General features: G+C 38.0%; 1 protein-coding gene across 1 annotated transcript in view; it reads right to left on the bottom strand.

Moving 5' to 3' along the window:
* EMB (embigin) overlaps positions 1–18780 on the bottom strand; it is a 40867-nt gene that overhangs the window by 6254 nt on the left and 15833 nt on the right. The window contains exons 3-5 of the mRNA XM_032627063.1: positions 10743–10929; positions 10430–10518; positions 803–930 (exon numbers count right to left, since the gene is read on the bottom strand). Of these exons, the coding sequence (XP_032482954.1) occupies positions 803–930; positions 10430–10518; positions 10743–10929 (404 nt within the window). The remainder of the gene's footprint in view (positions 1–802; positions 931–10429; positions 10519–10742; positions 10930–18780) is intronic.

Genomic DNA, 18780 nt, shown 5'->3' with positions numbered 1-18780 from the left:
TAAGAAGGAATTTAATATTTCACTAAGATCTACCCTGTCTCATACCGTTCCTTCTAGAATTGCCTTTACAAGACTTCAATTTCAATGCTCATTAGCACCAGGGCAATAAAAAGGTGTCCCCTAAAGGACAATGTCCTAAATTTCCCTGCTATTAGAGGCTATTTGGGAGGAAAAAAAACAGAAATGATTTCTTAAGTACTCATGTTTTTCTTAATATCAGCTCTTTGAAAAGCCATTAATTCTTTAATAGGAATTTAAAGTATTTGGCTTCCCTTAGGTCTCTGGAAGTCCAAAAGAGGTCAGTGACACTAAAAGAACCTAAAACCTGAGTTTAAGTTACCAAATTTTCATTCTTTTCTCAGATGCTGCCAGTGTATTGCATTCTATCACAAATGTTTCCAGAGACAGAAGCAGGAAAAGAAAACTCCCTTTCTTTTTTTCTAGTTACTCTCATGAAAAGATAAGGAAAAAAAGAATCTTTTTTGTTGGGGTTATATCTAAACTTGTCAACTAAAAATGAACTGTAACTTCCTTTCATAGAATTTTAATAAATGGCTAAATCTAAAAAACAAAGTACCACTTAATGAAACATTAAGAGTATCTTCAGATGTATAATGTAATATGCTAAAAACGCCAAATGACAGCTCCATTCATCACTGTTCTTTCTTCATGAACACGTATTAAGGAACAAGGTAACAGAAGTATAAATAGTCCTAAGAACTGTGAGTATATTATAATCTTATTATTTATCAAATAAAAGTTTTTCTTTTGTTTTCTTCAAGTCAAAGAAATATGATCTTACCTGTACACTCCCATTACTACGGTACCAGGTCCAATTTAAAGGAAAACAGTCTTGACATTTACACATCAAGACAACTGAATCCCCTACATAAGTGATCAATGGTTTCTTTTTCTCATGAAGTTCAGGGACTAAGAAAAATGGAGAGAAACATATGTTACTGAAAGAGTCTGAATAGGGGGAATGTATTCAAGTTGAATAGACATATAGTTGTAGTAGGTAGGTGGTGCAATATAATTGTCAGTAATATAGAAACAGAAGGAAGGTCTTCTATTATTGAGCCAATAACAATTACAAGTATTGTAATAGACTGTTTGTTACATGCTTTGGATAAGAAAGAATCTTCATGTTTTCAAGACTGTTCTTTCTTCCCACCTACTAAGTTACGTTAGAGCAAATATTTTTTCAAAGTTTACCCTTAAATGGCACTCTAGTGAAGAGACAAAATTTTCAGGATTTAAAATTTTTATTTGACACAGATTTGTGAAAAGAGTTGGAGAAGATGGGAAGATGAGAAAGGAGCAAAGGAAATTTAAGAGAAAGAGAAAAGAATAGGAAAGAAAATGAGATTAAAAAACACTTTCGGGCTTCCCTGGTGGTGCAGTGTTTGAGAGTCCGCCTGCCGATGCAGGGGACACGGGTTTGTGCCCCGGTCCGGGAAGATCCTACATGCCGTGGAGTGGCTGGGCCCGTGAGCCATCGCCACTGAGTCTGCGTGTCCAGAGCCTGTGCTCCGCAATGGGAGAGGCCACAACAGTGAGAGGCAGGCCCGCATACCAAACAAACAAACAAACAAAACAAAACCCACTTTCATGTGGTTTTGTAGGAAAAAAACAAAAACTAATATTCATTGTGATAAATTTCTTAAAGTTTGAAGCAGATGCCATTAGTAACAATAAAAATGAGCATTGAATTTAGAAAAATTAAGTTTTAAGGCTATGAATAACTTGGTAAAGAAAATTAAAGCATAAGAACATAAGCAAAGCAATAAAAAGCCAACTAGCAGCTTCCATGGTGAAATCAGTTCCTTCTGATTGACCTCAAAAGATATAAAATGTACACTTTTATGAAAGACAGACTTATCAACAAAGATGACTTTTGTTGATTTTTTTTTTCTTTTACTAATTTTAGCAGGTTTTGTGTTTTGTTTTTCCTTTTTGTTTTTTTGGTTTGCCAGCAGAGAGACAATGTCTAAATTTTTAATACTGTGTTGACAAATTTTATAGATACTGTTTGCTATTCACTTGTTATCTTATTTTTAGATTTTATTTTGGGGAGGGTCAGGGTGGAAAATGGAAAGATTAATTTTAATTGCTAAAATTAGGTTTACAGATTAAATACATTTTCTAAACTCTCTTGGCTTTCTACTACCAGAATAATATTGGACATTTGCTGGATGTATGAACTGTAAAGATGAGGAAGGGGGAAATAATTGGTAATAAGTGGAAAAGAAATTCTGACTTCTATAACCACTTGTATAGGGGTAAACATAGGGTTGGATTTCTTCACAGGTTCTGTCTTTAGGTGATTAATGTTACAGTGATGAGTGTCGGAAGTCTTCAGTTTTCCTTATGGTTTAACGTGGGCCTAAATACAATTGCACATATCACCCCCTCCTTCATCAGCAGTGCTGACCAGCAGAGTGTTGAATGAGGCACTGCTATTAATAAAGAGATGCAAATAAGGAAGGTATATCACCACTGAAAGTGTAAATCATAAGATGACAGAGCAATCTATAAGTCAACGGTTCTCATACTTTTCATAACCAAGGAAATATGTTTTGATAAAACTGAATGATCTACAATTTTACATTACCCAAAGATGTGAACTGCCAATCAGAATTTATAATCACCCCACTAATAGTTTATGAGCACCTAGTAAGGTACCACTAGGGTACTCCTGAGGTAGGAGAGAAGTGAACACATGTGATTGGCATGACTGAAGTCATCCCAGCCAGAAGAAATTGGTGAGTTGAACTTGCCAGAGGATATTCTGAACACTCCTTTTGAATGGCTACTAGTGTCCCACACTCCTTATTGGTTACCATTAGGCTGAGGGACACTAAGGGAAATGTGGTTAATATGTATCCATTTCAAAGCTCAATGAGCGTTTGAAGTAGTCAGCACAATGAGACAATGATGTGACAAACATATAAGATTTGGGTCCAGGAAATATTAGAATTATAGCTTCAGTGTTACTAGTGTTGAGGACATAGGTTGGTCATACCCTTCTACAATGTTACTGTAAAGAATTAAGTACAGGAACACTATATATAAAGGGCTTGGTGTAGAGCAAACACCACAAAATTCGAACTTTTGTTGTCATCATGTACTGGTATTGCTTTTCTTAATTGAGTTTTCGTACAATTTGTAATGCCCACAGCCTTCCTACATTAGCCAGCTTAATGGCATGGATTATTGTCACGTGCAAGAATGATTTCTAGGCCAGTTGGCCATGTGGAACAGAGAAGAAATAAGACACAGAATAAAAGGAGAACTGGAAATTCACCTGAATTCATCTCAGAACCATAGGAATGTATAAAAACACCCCCAAATGTGGAAAAGGGTCCAAACTGAGCCATTTACAGAACACCCAGCCCATCTGAGAAAGGCGATTAAAAGAGATTAAAATGATGAAAAATAAAAGATGAATTCACAGGAGACAAGGCCCAGAAGAATGAAGAAACAGTAGCTTTGAGATGCTGGAGGTGGCACCAATCCATCCTTTAATAACATATATTTAAAAACTTTTCAGTGAAGCTGTAAAATTCTGCTGCTTAAAACACTTATGCAAGTCCTTGGCTAAAGCAGATGAATAAGAGTTTGTGGAGAGAAACCAAGATGGCAGAGTAGAAGGACGTGCTCTCACTCCCTCTTGCGAGAACACCAGAATCACAACTAGCTGCTGGACAATGATCAACAGGAAGACACTGGAACTCACGAAAAAAATATACCCCACATCCAAAGACAAAGGAGAAGCCACAATGAGACGGTAGGAGGGACGCAAGGTTGCCCACTCTCACCACTCTTATTCAACATAGTTTTGGAAGTTTTAGCCACAGCAATCAGAGAAGAAAAGGAAATAAAAGGAATCCAAATCAGAAAAGAAGTAAAGCTGTCACTGTTTGCAGCTGACATGATACTATACATAGAGAATCCTAAAGATGCTACCAGAAAACTACTAGACCTAATCAATGAATTTGGTAAAGTAGCAGGATACAAAATTAATGCATAGAAATCTCTGGCATTCCTATACACTAATGATGAAAAATCTGAAAGTGAAATTAAGAAAACACTCCCATTTACAATTGCAACAAAAAGAATAAAATATCTAGGAATAAACCTACCTAAGGAGACAAAAGACCTGTATGCAGAAAATTATAAGACACTGATGAAAGAAATTAAAGATGATACAAACAGATGCAGAGATATACCATGTTCTTGGACTGGAAGAATCAACATTGTGAAAATGACTCTACTACCCACAGCAATCTACAGATGCAATGCAATCCCTATCAAACTACCACTGGCATTTTTCACAGAACTAGAACAAAAAATTTCACAATTTGTATGGAAACACAAAAGACCCCGAATAGCCAAAGCAATCTTGAGAATGAAAAATGGAGCTGGAGGAATCAGGCTCCCTGACTTCAGACTATACTACAAAGCTACAGTAATCAAGACAGTATGGTACTGGCACAAAAACAGAAATATAGATCAATGGAACGGGATAGAAAGCCCAGAGATAAACCCATGCACATATGGTCACCTTATCTTTGAGAAAGGAGGCAGGAATGTGCAGTGGAAAAAGGAAAGCCTCAATAAGTGGTGCTGGGAAAACTGGACAGGTACATGTAAAAGTATGAGATTAGAACACTCCCTAACACCATACACAAAAATAAGCTCAAAATGGAGTAAAGACCTAAATGTAAGGCCAGAAACTATCAAAGTCTTATAGGAAAACATAGGCAGAACACTCTATAACATAAATCACAGCAAGATCCCTTTTGACCCACCTCCTAGAGAAATGGAAATAAAATCAAAAATAAACAAATGGGACCTAATGAAACTTCAAAGCTTTTGCACAGCAAAGGAAACCATAAACAAGACCAAAAGACAACCCTCAGAATGGGAGAAAAATATTTGCAAATGAAGCAACTGACAAAGGATTAATCTCCAAAATTTACAAGCAGCTCATGCAGCTCAATAGCAAAAAAACAAACAACCCAATACAAAAATGGGCAGAAGACCTAAATAGACATTTCTCCAAAGAAGATATACAGATTGCCAATAAACACATGAAAGGATGCTCAACCTCACTAATCATTAGAGAAATTCAAATCAAAACTACAGTGAGATATCATCTCACACCGGTCAGAATGGCCATCATCAAAAAATCTAGAAACAATAAATGTTGGAGAGGGTGTGGAGAAAAGGGAACACTCTTGCACTGCTGGTGGGAATGTGAATTGGTACAGCCACTATGGAGAACAATATGGAGGTTCCTTAAAAAAACTACAAATAGAACTACCTTATGACCCAGCAATCCCACTATTGGGCATATACCCTAAGAAAACCATAATTCAAAAAGAGTCATGTACCAAAATGTTCATTGCAGCTCTATTTACAATAGCCCGGAGACCTAAGTGTCCATCTTCGGATGAATAGATAAGGAAGATGTGGCACATATATGCAATGGAATATTACTCAGCCATAAAAAGAAATGAAATTAAGCTATTTGTAGTGATGTGGATAGACCTAGAGTCTGTCATACAGAGTGAAGTAAGTCAGAAAGAGAAAGACAAATACCGTATGCTAACACATATATATGGAATTTAAGGGAAAAAAATGTCACGAAGAACCTAGGGCTAAGACAGCAATAAAGACACAGACCTACTAGAGAATGGACTTGAGGATATGGGGAGGGGGAAGGGTAAGCTGTGACAAAGCGAGAGAGAGGCATGGACATAGATACACTACCAAACATAAGGTAGATAGCTAGTGGGAAGCAGCCGCATAGCACAAGGAGATCAGCTTGGTGCTTTGTGACCGCCTGGAGGGGTGGGATAAGGGAGGGTGGGAGGGAGGGAGACACAAGAGGTAAGAGATATGAGAACATATGTATATGTATAACGGATTCACTTTGTTGTAAAGCGGAAACTAACAGACCATTGTAAAGCAATTATACTCCAATAAAGATGTAAAAAGAAAAATTAAAAAATAAAAATCACAGTAAAATCAAATCCCATAACTGTCGGATGGGTGACTCACAGACTGGCGAACACTTATACCACAGAAGTCCACCCACTGGAGTGAAGGTTCTGAGCCCCACATCAGGCTTCCCAACCTGGGGCTCTGGCAATGGGAGGAGGAATTCCTAAAGAATCAGACTTTGAAGCCTAGTGGGAATTGATTACAGGACTTCGACAGGAGTGGGGGAAACAGAGACTCCACTCTTGGAGGGCACACACAAAGTGGTGTGCGCGTCGGGACCCAGGGGAAGGAGCAGTGACCCCAGGGGAGACTGAACCAGACCTACCTGCTAGCGTTGGAGGATCTCCTGCAGAGGTGGGGGTGGGGGGTGGGGGCTGTGGCTCACCATGGGGACAAGGACACTGGCAGCGTGAGCCCTCCCAGAGTCTGTCATTAGCCCCACCATAGAGCCCAGGTAGTCTCCAGTGTTCGGTTGCCTCAGGCCAAACCACCAACAGGGAGGGAACCCAGCCCCCACCCATCAACAGTCAAGTGGATTAAAGTTTTACTGAGCTCTGCCCACCAGAGCAACAGTCAACTCTACCCACCACCAGTCCCTCCCATCAAGCCACTTAGGTAGGCTCATCCACCAGAGGGCAGACAGCAGAAGCAAGAAGAACTACAATCCTGCAGCCTGTGGAACAAAAACCACATTCACAGAAAGACAAGATGAAAAGGCAGAGAGCTATGGACCAGATGAAGGAACAAGATAAAACCCCAGATAAACAACTAAATGAAGTAGAGATGGGCAACCTTTCAGAAAAAGAATTCAGAATAATGAGAGTGAAGATGATCCAGGACCTTGGAAAAAGAATGGAAGCAAAGATCGAGAAGATGCAAGAAATGGTTAACAAAGACCTAGAAGAATTAAAGAACGAACAAACAGAGATGAACAATACAATAACTGAAATGAAAACTACACTAGAAGGAATCAATAGCAGAATAACTGAGGCAGGAGAATAGATAAGTGACCAGGAAGACAGAATGGTGGAATTCACTGCTGCGGGAACTCTGGATAAAGTAGGACACACAAAATCTTGGGGTTGAAAGAATTCAAGTTTAAAGATGGTGAAATTGCTGATTCAGACTAGTGTCTAGGAAGATGAGGTCTAGGAACTACTCAGTGAAAGTGAAAACCCTATGGAGTTGTAAATCTTAGAGATTTATATTTGCATATTTATGGACTAGAAAACATTAGCCTGTGTCATTTTTGGCTCAAGGATGTTTAGGTGTTATCAAATTGGGAAAAAGATTCTTCCATATAGTCAAAGACAGCGAACTAGGTTTTAGCACTGGGGTTTGAAGCTTAAGTTCAAACTGATTCTATTACTGTGCTCTTCCATTTGACTCCTTGGATGCTTCCCAGTGAGGACAGATGGCTGGGCCAAGGCAGGTTTCATAGCACTTGGTACTATCAGAATCTCACCATGTCTTCCAAGAAGTTCTATGTCCTATTACTTACGCTTTACCAACTAAGTTTCTGCATCTTTTTACTAAGAGATTTTAACATTGATGGTTATTATAGAAATTTTCAGCATCTACCTCAGAATATTTGACCTACTACTAAAAAACATTGCAGACCACCACCCATCTTTCTTGGTGAAAGGCAGTCAGTGACATTAGCAGTTGCAAGCTTCCAGTGTGACTTTGGCTTTCTCCCCTGTACTGTCATCAACAGCCAAACACACAAAGTCAGCAGGTTTTTCCACACTGCACTAATCAGTGATGTTGAGGCCCTTTTATAATCTTGTAGTAATAAATCAACCAGTTCCCATAAAGGCAGAAGGAGGGACTTTGCTGATAAATTGTTCTGAGGACTCAGGCTCATGCACTTTAGTTGACTCATGTGATCGATAGCAGAATTTTTTTTTTTTTTGGCTCAATTTTAAAGGGAGGATAAAACAGGCTTTTCATCCACACTCAGTTGAACAGATAATCCTCTTCTTAGGAAAAGCCATAAGCAATCCATGTGGAAAAGAGTAAAATAGGATATTTGTAAAAATAAAAACATACACCATTCTAGAAGCCTTACAAGATCTAAGTAAATAATAACTGTAATATGAATTGTTCTGCAGATGCCTTTAAATTGTACTCAACTGAAATGATTCCTCCAAGCAATATTCAACTTCGATAAATTAAAGAGAATTATTATTTTACCAAAGAAAATCTGGAAGGGCCCAACTTACTAATTGTATAAAAATCTTTAAGATATAGTACATACTTAAAAGTTACATTGTTAAGTGGGCATTTAAAACAAATAAACTGAACTAAACTGCTTTAAGAAAACTATAAAAAGAAAAAAAGTAAATATTCAGTGGCTCTTTGCATTCCTCAAGCACTTGATTTCAAACCTAGACCTTGTGTAGGTGCTTCTGACACCAGCCAGCATCAACCTAGTTACTCAAAATAGATACAGATCAAGAGGCCTTCTTTAAGACTACTTGGCATTAAATTTATTAGTACACTGAAAACTAAAATGCTTCTGTTAATCTTCACATTAGAGCCTAGAATGATCACTTACAAGTAATAATTTAATTTATCATAACAGTGCTAATAAGAAAAAATGTAATATATTCGATATTTAAACTTTGAACAGGCATGACTAGTACATATTTCTAGAAAACAGTGGTATTTAGAAGAGGGGAAAAAGCAATTTTTTTTTTTTTTTTTTCTGTACGCGGGCCTATCACCGCCGTGGCCTCTCCCATCGCGAAGCACAGACTCCGAACGAGCAGGCTCAGCGGCCATGGCTCACGGGCCCAGCCGTTCCGCGGCACGTGGGATCCTCCCAGACTGGGACACGAACCCGTGTCCCCCGCATCGGCAGGCAGACTCCCAACCACTGCGCCACCAGGGAAGCCCAAAGCAATTTTTAAAGTTGAATCTCCTGGAGGCACTTTGAGCCTCAAGATTTGATGAGTATTTCCTCAAGACCTGTAGGCCTTCTTTACACATTTAAAGGAGACACATAAAATGTGTACTAGGATTGTGTGTTTGTGTGTGTGTATGTGTGTCCATGTGTTTAGTAGCTGTTAGTTCATTAGGATGGAAAGGCGGGGGCAAGAGAAAAAGACTGAGGAAAGAAAAAGAAAAGGGAAGGTAAGAAAAGGAATAAGGGAAGGAAATGTATATGATATATCTATCCTTCACTAGGTTAAATTTGGCAAATGGAGGAAAGAAGGTTAAAAGAGCACGTACATGATCAAAATAATCAAAAGATGATAATAGTTTCTGCCTTTGCAGAGACCAAAGTGCATAAATACAAGGATTTATTATATTTACCCAGTAGGAATATTTATAAAACCACAGGAAGGAAATGAGTCTGAGTGCAGAGGGACTATAGGGAGGGATGAAGGAGGGGACCATCTGAAATCATGGCAGTGATGAGTCAGGCCATTTTGCTACTGATGGGACTTTGGGGATAGAATTCGTATTTTGTCATAGCAGCTAGCTGGATTTCACAATTTTTGGGAAAAAGTAAACAATTTCTCATGTGTGCTGGTAAATTAATGTGAAGCAAAGCCTAAGATAGGTAATATGGCAACAGACTGCATTTCCCAAATACCATCAGGGACAGTGACATTCACTTATCTATCAGAGAATATGGGTTTTTCATGAAGATAATTACCCAACTTGAACAACTAGTCTCTATTATGAGATTGAGACCTTTAAAGTTTTGGTTTAATGATGGTAAGAGTAAAATACTTTGAGTTTATTTTCTCCTGTGGGGGAGAACTGTGGATTACATTCTGGGGTTTGTCCTTACTTGATGAAATCAAAAGCAGGCAACCTTTGTGCGTCTCCAAATTATTTTTAAATTTATGGGTTCCTAAAATCCCAAGTCCTGGAGCCACTGATACAGAACACCAAAGTATATTCTCACAGTCTAGGAATGCAATAAGTCAGACACCTAGAGGAGTATCATAAAAGGTCTGAGTTGGGAGGGCTAAATAAATAAATAAATTCAAGAGACTGCCACAAGAGAGGTACAAATAACCTGGCAGCCTGATCTTTCAAACTAAAACCTGTGTTTTAAACTGGGGGAGGGAGCACTGGGAAGACACTGTGAAGCTCCATTTTCAAGGTCACCACTTATGATTCAATAGAAAGCACATGATGCCTTTTTTTTCAGCTCTATTTTTAGTATTGTAATAATAATTTTAAAAATTGAGGATTTATTTGTTTATTTTCTACCACAACAATTATTTTTTGAACACAACAGGATTTTAGATGATGGCATAAGATCCAAGACCTTTACATAATGGTAAAGATTTATCTCAGCCCAAAAACTAGATATTTTCTTCCCGACAAATTTGAGGATTTAGAATTCTAAGAATATAATGTTAAAGTTCTTACTCTACAAATTATTAGTACTGACCTTTGAAATTAAATGTGCCCCTTTGTTCCTTTTTCTCCTCAAAGAAACAAGAATAACTTCCCATTTGTTCGCTATTAACGATGGTGAACCTAAAGATAATTTAAGTTATTAATGCAGGCTTAGTTCTCAAAAAACTCTCCTTAATGAAAATGAAAGACTCAGCCATTAATCAAAATTTAAAGATGAAAATAATTTGTAAATGTGCAAATTAGAATATTAGCATAACATTCAAGTGACAGCAAAGGAAAGGATGCTCATTCAGGAAAATATTTAATTTCATCTAGCCATACAGGTTAAAATTTTGTTTACTCACATGTATTGGGTATACAGGATGCTTCCTGTTGCATTGATGAGATAGTTATTCTCAAGTAGTTCATCACCTTTTTTCCAAGTCACATTTACTGAATTCAAATCTCCAGATGTCATGAATTGGCATGTGAGTTCTATATTAGAAGGTCTTTCTAAAGTGATATTTTTTTCGACTGGCATATCGGAATGTTCTGTTTACCACAAAAGAAAACAAACAAACAAAAAGATGTTGTAAAAGTTACATTTAGGGGAAATCCAAGATATAAAAAAGTTTAAATAATCAACAATAGGGCTATATCAGCAGTTTCCTAATGTAACAACAGTGCTATATCAAGTTTCCTAATGTAATATTCCTTTGAAGAATTATTCCTCTGTAACATATATTTAGTTCCCTTTATTATTTTCTTTCATAGGCACAGCTGAAGAAAAGTTTTGTTACAACAGTAATGGAATCACAAAAGCCTAACGCTGTGATCTTAATCTGCTTAAACTCACTAGCTGACAAGGATACAGGGGGAAGAGTACTGCTGAAAGAAGTGCCATGTGCTCTGACAGTGTAGATAACAGTACAACTGTAGAAACAAACAGAAACTAGTAAGGAGAGAAAGGAGTGACTGTTTCAGCTCCTTTCAGTAATCATGTTATTGGTAGTTACTACAAGAAAGTTTTGTGTGTAATGTGGGTTTGTGTGATATACTAATTCTATCATTCCCAGTCTTCTTACTCCTTAAGAATTTGTAGGGAGGGGATAAAGATACAGTCGTGAGACAGAAGAATTTAAATAAACATCTTGCAGTTCTGAATTTTCACTGCATTTGAAATATCAGTACAAAGCCATTAGGTGATATATCTATATATAAATATGTAGGTATAGATATTGATATATATATCCAACTTAGAGCCAGCTGTTTAAAATTTTGAACAGTGGTAAATAAAGAAAAAAATATCAAGTAAGCACACTGCTCTTCCTATACTAAATGTACCACTGGTAACCAAATAATAAAGGAAGATAACTTTCTCTTTATAGAATTCCAGCAAATAAATGAAGAAATCATAGAAATACAGTACAATGATGCAGGAAACCCTGGTGAATCATGAATCCAGTCATTTTGCATCAACTACTGCAATCATCTCAAAAACAGAATTGTGTGTCTCCTGAGGAGGAACACCCCACTACCTAAGAAGTAATCTTGTCCAAAAAAAAAAAGTAAAGTGGAAGGGGGCAGAGCATGGGCTCTAGGCACTCAGGCAGTAGTTGTGGCACGCGGGCTCAGTAGTTGTGGCTTGCAGGCTGTAGAGCACAGGCTCAGTAGTTGTGGCACACGGGCTTAGTTGCTCCGCGGCATGTGGGATCTTCCCACACCAGGGCTCGAACCTGTGTCCCCTGCATTGGCAGGCGGATTCTTAACCACTGCGCCCCAGGAATGTACACCTATGTAATAAAACAATTTTAAAAAGCAAGGAAGTGACTATACAAAAGTCAGAACAGTGATGGTTACTTTTAATGGGAAGGAAAGGGCTGTGTTTGGGAGAGGGCACTGCATTATATAAACATTTCTCCATCTCACGCTCAATAGTATAGTATCATTAAAAGTAGAATGCAGAGCCAAACTGTAGAAAGAAAAAAAATAGAACTTAAAATAGCATAACATCACTTTTAATTACATTTAAAACTTCACAAAAGTGCTTCCTTAAGCAATGACTACGTGCAAAGTTTTGCCAACAGTGAAGTACAACTAGTGTGACGTGCTTTGTGAGCACATGCTTGAAATAACTGCTCGTGTAATTCTAAAATTGCTGAATTCAATTTTATGCCCAAAAAGTAAAACAAAACAAAACAAAAACCCTAGCTATGGGAAGACCTTAACAAAATTCAATTATACAGGGAAAAAAATTGAGTCAGTAAAACTGAAGGGATTTATACATTTCAGCATATGTACATGCAGAAATTATACTAGGTACTAGTAATAGGAGAAAATGTTTCAAGATCTGCTGTATTTGGTTCTGAGCTTCTGTTTTCTATAAATTTTCCTCACTTCATCTTTAGCTCTATGACAGCCTTAAAACTTAGTCCTGTCTGTCAAAGAAATTTACTTCGTTAGCCAATTTCTTAAGAGTTTTCTACACACAGTCTCTGTCCTCATCCATGTTCTCATTTCAATATAGCATATTCTAGTATCTTACCACATTACAGAAAGTGCTTTCTCTTGGGTTAAAAACGGCCTATTTAACCTGATGACCTCTTTTCAGAGCTCATGTTTTGTTTGATGTCTCTGAAATATCAGATGTTGCCAGAGACTACCTACTCCTAGAAATTCCCTTTACTTCACTCCTATTTCATGATCCTAACATTCTGCTAGCCACACCAATTCTTCCAACTACCCCTAAATGTTGGTCTCCCTTGGGACTTTGCTCTCTGGTCTCCTTACTTTTCTGTTTGACACTCCCATGTTGGATTCAACTATTATTTCTAATATCCTTTATTTGTGAAACTCTTGGCTCCTTTCAAGACTTCCTTCTTGATCCCCAGGCCCACAGCTCCAGTTGCCTACTGAGCATCTAAACCTAGATATCCCAAAGGTTCTTCAAACTCAAAATATCCGAGGGAGATGCATTAGCCTTCTCTTCTCCTGACCCCTAAGATTAAATCACATCCAGTAGAATTCAGTCGATTCTTACCTCTGAAATGTCAATCAGATTTGCTCAGTTGTCTCCAACTCTTCTTACTGTAGGGCTTTGATGGGGTTGAGAACATGCTATCCCTAAAATATGGCACCTTGGTATACTAAATGTCTTAAGCTGAAGGAGTTTGTGAAAATAGCAGAAGCAGAAAGGTCACTCTGACATTCCCCCTGTGCTTCTCCCTTGAAACAGGTCATAAAACCTTCATGGGAGAGGTGCCTTCTCTATAGCTGGGGGAAAGGAGCATCCTTATCTCCACAGACAAAGGGACACATAGAGAATTCTAACAAATAGGATTTGCTAAATTTCCACCAGTTTATTACACTTATCTCATACTCTCTGATCTATCATATTCTCCCACAACTCTCCACTCTTCATCAAGCCTAGCATAAAAATACTCAGATTTAACTGTTTCTTTGGGTCCTCCTCTCCTTATGAAGGATGCTGTGTCACATAAAACTTAAATTAATTTGTATGCTTTAATCCTGTTGAACTATGTTTGTCCGTTTAATTTTCAGATCCAGTTAGGGACCCTAAGAGGGTCAAGGAAAACTTTTTCCTCCCCTACACCTTCATTACCTTTCACCAGGATGAGAAAAATGACTTCCTAACTTCTCTTGGCTACAGTTTCTCCTCCTCTACATGTTTTTTTTAACAACACCAAAGTTGTCCTTCTAAAGTAAAACTCAGATTATTATTCTACTCTGATTAGGTACCTTTAATTTGCCAAAAAAATTATACTTTTTTTTTGTTTTTAATTCGTGGTAGTAACACAAGACCTACCCTCTTATCTGTAGGCACAATGTTGTACAGTAGATCTCTAGAACTTATTCACCTTGCTTAACTAAAACTTAGACATTTGACTAATACCTCCCCATTTCCCACCCCTCCCCAACCCCTGGCAACCACCACTCTATTCTTTGCTTCTGTGAATTTGACTGTTTTAGATACATCATGTCACAATAGCCAAGATGTGGAAACAACCCAAACGTCAATGGATGAATGGACAAAAACAATGTGGTGTATACAAACAATGGAACATCCCTCATCCTTTAAAAAGAAGGAAATTCATTTGGCAATATGCCACAACATGGATGAACCCCAAGGACACCAGGCCCAATGAAATAAGGCATCCAGAGAAGGACAAACACTGCACGATTCCACGCATGTGGAGGGGTCTGCATTTTGGCAGTCTCTGCTTATAGTAGTTACAGCCTTTTTTTGGTACTGCATGCCTCCTTTGAAGACTGAACTGGTTTGGTTTATCTTCCTGCTTTGTGTATGAAAGGAAAGCTTAGCTTATAAATAAAGAAGAGGCCTCAGGAGGTCAAAATGCCTAGGACACGTGGTAGGTGGACCATCACTCAACTCTACAAAAGACTCTTTCACATCTGGCAAAACTCTGCTTTAGGAATAAAATCTTTGTAGACGTCTGTGAGTTTCCTCCCTAGGTCTGAGCTGAGCTGATTCCTGCTGGATGCTGCTCAACCCAAGTCTAACTCGTGCAGGGTTCCCCTGCTCAGAACGAGGAGGCCCAGGCCTCGCTCCAGGGCATGGAGCTGTAAGAGGCTCCGGCAGTCAGAGCACCCAGAAAAGGCTGTTTGACCCTCGCATTATTTCTTTGGCACCTCGTGAGGCTGATGACAAACTTTCCTGGGGAGAACTGGCAGGGAGATGTAGCTGCATTATCACCCCTAGCAGGAAACAGTATAGAGATATTAACATTCCAGAAGGTGATTCCAGGGCACTGTGCTCTTCTTGGTGATGTGGTTCACTGGAGCCTCCTAAGTTAGAATATGAATTATTACCCCATTTCACAAGAGAGCAGCCCAATGTCAGGGGCTCTGTGCCTGAGGTTACTTACAGGGCAAAACAAAGTATATTTATATTGAACATCTCAGTTTCCCCATTTATAAAATGGGACAATACATATTTCATAAGATAGTAGAAAGGATTAAATGAACTATCATAAGAAAAGTATTAGTAATATAGTAATTGCTGAATAATTACACACTTCCTCCCTATCACCATTTCTCATTTGGGTAGTATAACAAAAGTTATCATGTATGTTGCTAAAAGTTATACATTGATTATATCATTTAATCTTCACCGAAGTTCTACGGGGTAAGTACCATTATTCTCATCACTATTTCATAGATGAGAAAATTGAGGCAAAGAGAGGTCGACTATCTTGCCCAAAACCATGCATCAAGATAATAACAGAAGAGAATCTCAAATTTAGGTGTGACTGAGTCCAGATTCTCACAACCAACTCTCAAAGATATGAAATGCTCATGACAGTGAAATTAACTTCTTCATCACTTTCAAACTACTGAACCAAGGTTTCAAATGAAAGAAAACATTAAAAGAAGATGAAACAAATTTATAATTTAGCAATGTGATGATAGATGATGTCATCAACTTTTTTTAATTAAAAAAAATTTTTCTCTTCCAGTTTGAGATATAATTGGCATACAGCACTATATAAGTTTAAGGTGTACAGAATAATGTTGTGATTTACCTACCTTATGAAATGATTACCACAGTAAGTTTAGGGACCATCCATCACTTCATAGAGATACAAAATAAATGAAAAAGAAAACATATTTTTTCCTTGATCAACATATTTTAAACATTCATACTTTCAACTAAATGCTTCTATTAAAACCGCAATGTAACCTTTCTTCTTGCCAAGCCATCCTCCAAGCCCTAATTGTTATCTCACTGTTTTTTATACTTCGCTGATGCTTCTGCAGCCTGATTTCCTTCCTGTCAGGAAATCACAAGCATCAAAAATACGTAGAAAGTTTTATCCCTAATACTAAAATATTTTTTGGTTAGCCAGAAAACTAATGTGTCCATTTAACTCAATGGACAATGTTTCAACTTCCCCAAAACTCCACAACTGCAATGCATTTCTGCTGTTTTAGAATGTTATAAAAACATCCATGACATCGACATTTCCAAGACCATACCCATTTGCTCGGTTTCTGAACTACACTTTTAAAAAGAATGTTCTTTAAATCATACAGTAATTTACCTCTGTCTAAATACTCTCTTAAAAATTTAAGGGTAAGCTGGGACAAAGAGAGTGGCATGGACATATATACACTACCAAATGTAAAATAGATAGCTAGTGGGAAGCAGCCGCATAGCACAGGGAGATCAGCTCGGTGCTTTGTGACCACCTAGAGGGGTGGGATAGGGAGGGTGCGAGGGAGGGAGATGCAAGAGGGAAGAGATATGGGGATATATGTATATGTATAACTGATTCACTTTGTTGTAAAGCAGAAACTAACACATAATTGTAAAGCAGTTATACTCGAATAAAGATGTTAAAAAAAAAAGTATATGGACCTTTCTTAACATCAAAAACACAAACCAGGGGCTTCCCTGGTGGTGCAGTGGTTGAGAATCTGCCTGCTAATGCAGGGGACACGGGTTGGAGCCCTGGTCTGGGAGGATCCCACATGCCACGGAGCAACTAGGCCCATGAGCCACAACTACTGAGCCTGCGCATCTGGAGCCTGTGCTCCACAACAAGAGAGGCCGCGACAGTGAGAGCCCAGCGCACCGTGATGAAGAGTGGCCCCCGCTTGCCACAACTAGAGAAAGCCCTCGCACAGAAATGAAGACCCAACACAGCAAAAATTAATTAATTAATTAATAAACTCCTACCCCCAACATCTTCTTAAAAAAACACAAGCAACCTGATTAAAAAATTGGCAGAGGACCTGAACAGACATTCTTCCAGAGAGACATACAGATGGCCAACAAGCATGTGAAAAGATGCTCAACATCACTAATCATCAGAGAAATGCAAATCAAAAGCACAATGAGATAGCACCTCACACCTGTCAGAATGGCTATTGCCAAAAAGACAACAAATAGCAAGTACCGGTGAGGATGTGGAGAAAAGGGGACCCTTGTGCACTATTGGTGGGAATGTGAATTGGTGCAGCCCTTACAGAAAACACTATGGAAGTTTCTCAAAAAATTAGAATTACCATACGATCCAGCAATTCCACTCCTGGGTATCTATCCGAAGAAAACAAAAACACTAATTCAAAAAGATATACGTACCCCTATGTCCACTGCAGCATTATTTACAATTGCCAAGATATGGAAGTAACCTAAGTGCCCATTAATAGATAAATGGATAAAGAAGATGTGGTGTACGTACACACACACACACACACACACACACACACACACACACACACAATGGAATATTACTCAGCCATAAAAAAAGAATGAAATCTTGCCATTTGCAACAACATGAATGACCTAGAGGGTATCATGCAAACTGAAATAAGTCAGACAGAGAAAGATAATTACTGTATGATTTCACCTATATGTGGAATCTAAAAAACAAACGAACAAACATAACCAAACAGAAACAGAGTCACAGATACAGAGAACAAACAGGTGGCTGCCAGAGGGGAGGTGCGTATAGGGTTGAGAGAAATAGGTGAGGGAGATCAGGAGGTATAAACTTCTAGTTACAAAATGAGTAAGTCACAAATGTGAAATGTACAGTGTTGGGAATATAGCCAATAATAATGTAACATATTTGGTGACAGATGGTATAGACTTAGCTATACTTATAGTGGTGATCATTTTGAAATATATAGCAATATCTAATCACTAAAATGTTCTCCAGGAACTAACATAGTGTTGTGGAATCAATTATACTTCAAAAAGAAACTCATAGAAAAAGAGATCAGATCTGTGGTTACCAGAGGCAGGGGTGAGGGGAAGGGAAACTGGATGGTGGCCAAAAGGTACAAACTTCCAGTTACAAGATAAATAAGTACTAGGGATGTAATGTACAATATGAGAAATATGATTAACACCTGCTGTATGTCATGTTAATACTGTACTGAACGCTGGAAATATGCTAAGACAGTAGATTTCAAGTGCATTCTACACATACAAAAAATGGTAACTGTGAGATGGTATGTTAATTAGTTTGCTTGACTGTAGTAATATATATATCCATATAGTCATGTTGTACATCTTAATTATATAGTGTCTATTAAAAATTATATATATATGGAAAATTTTAACTATAATAGATAACCTAAGTCAAATGAGATCTAAATCATCACAGGTGATAATAGAGTATCATAAAAATACTAATTCTCCCCCAAATTAATCTATAGATTCAGTGAAAAATCAGTCAAAATCCAAAAAGTATTTTTTATGGAACTTGATTACAAACAAAAAACCCACATGAAAGAGTAAAAGTCCAGGAAATAGGAAAAGTTATCTTTTAAAAAAAGAACAGGGGCTTCCCTGGTGGCGCAGTGGTTGAGAGTCCGCCTGCCGATGCAGGGGACAAGGGTTCGTGCCCCGGC

Source organism: Phocoena sinus, chromosome 3 (assembly GCF_008692025.1).
Source record: "Phocoena sinus isolate mPhoSin1 chromosome 3, mPhoSin1.pri, whole genome shotgun sequence".
Classification (NCBI taxonomy): Eukaryota; Metazoa; Chordata; class Mammalia; order Artiodactyla; family Phocoenidae; genus Phocoena; species Phocoena sinus.
Note: the sequence above shows the minus strand (reverse complement) of the source record. Positions and strands in the feature narration are given on the sequence as shown.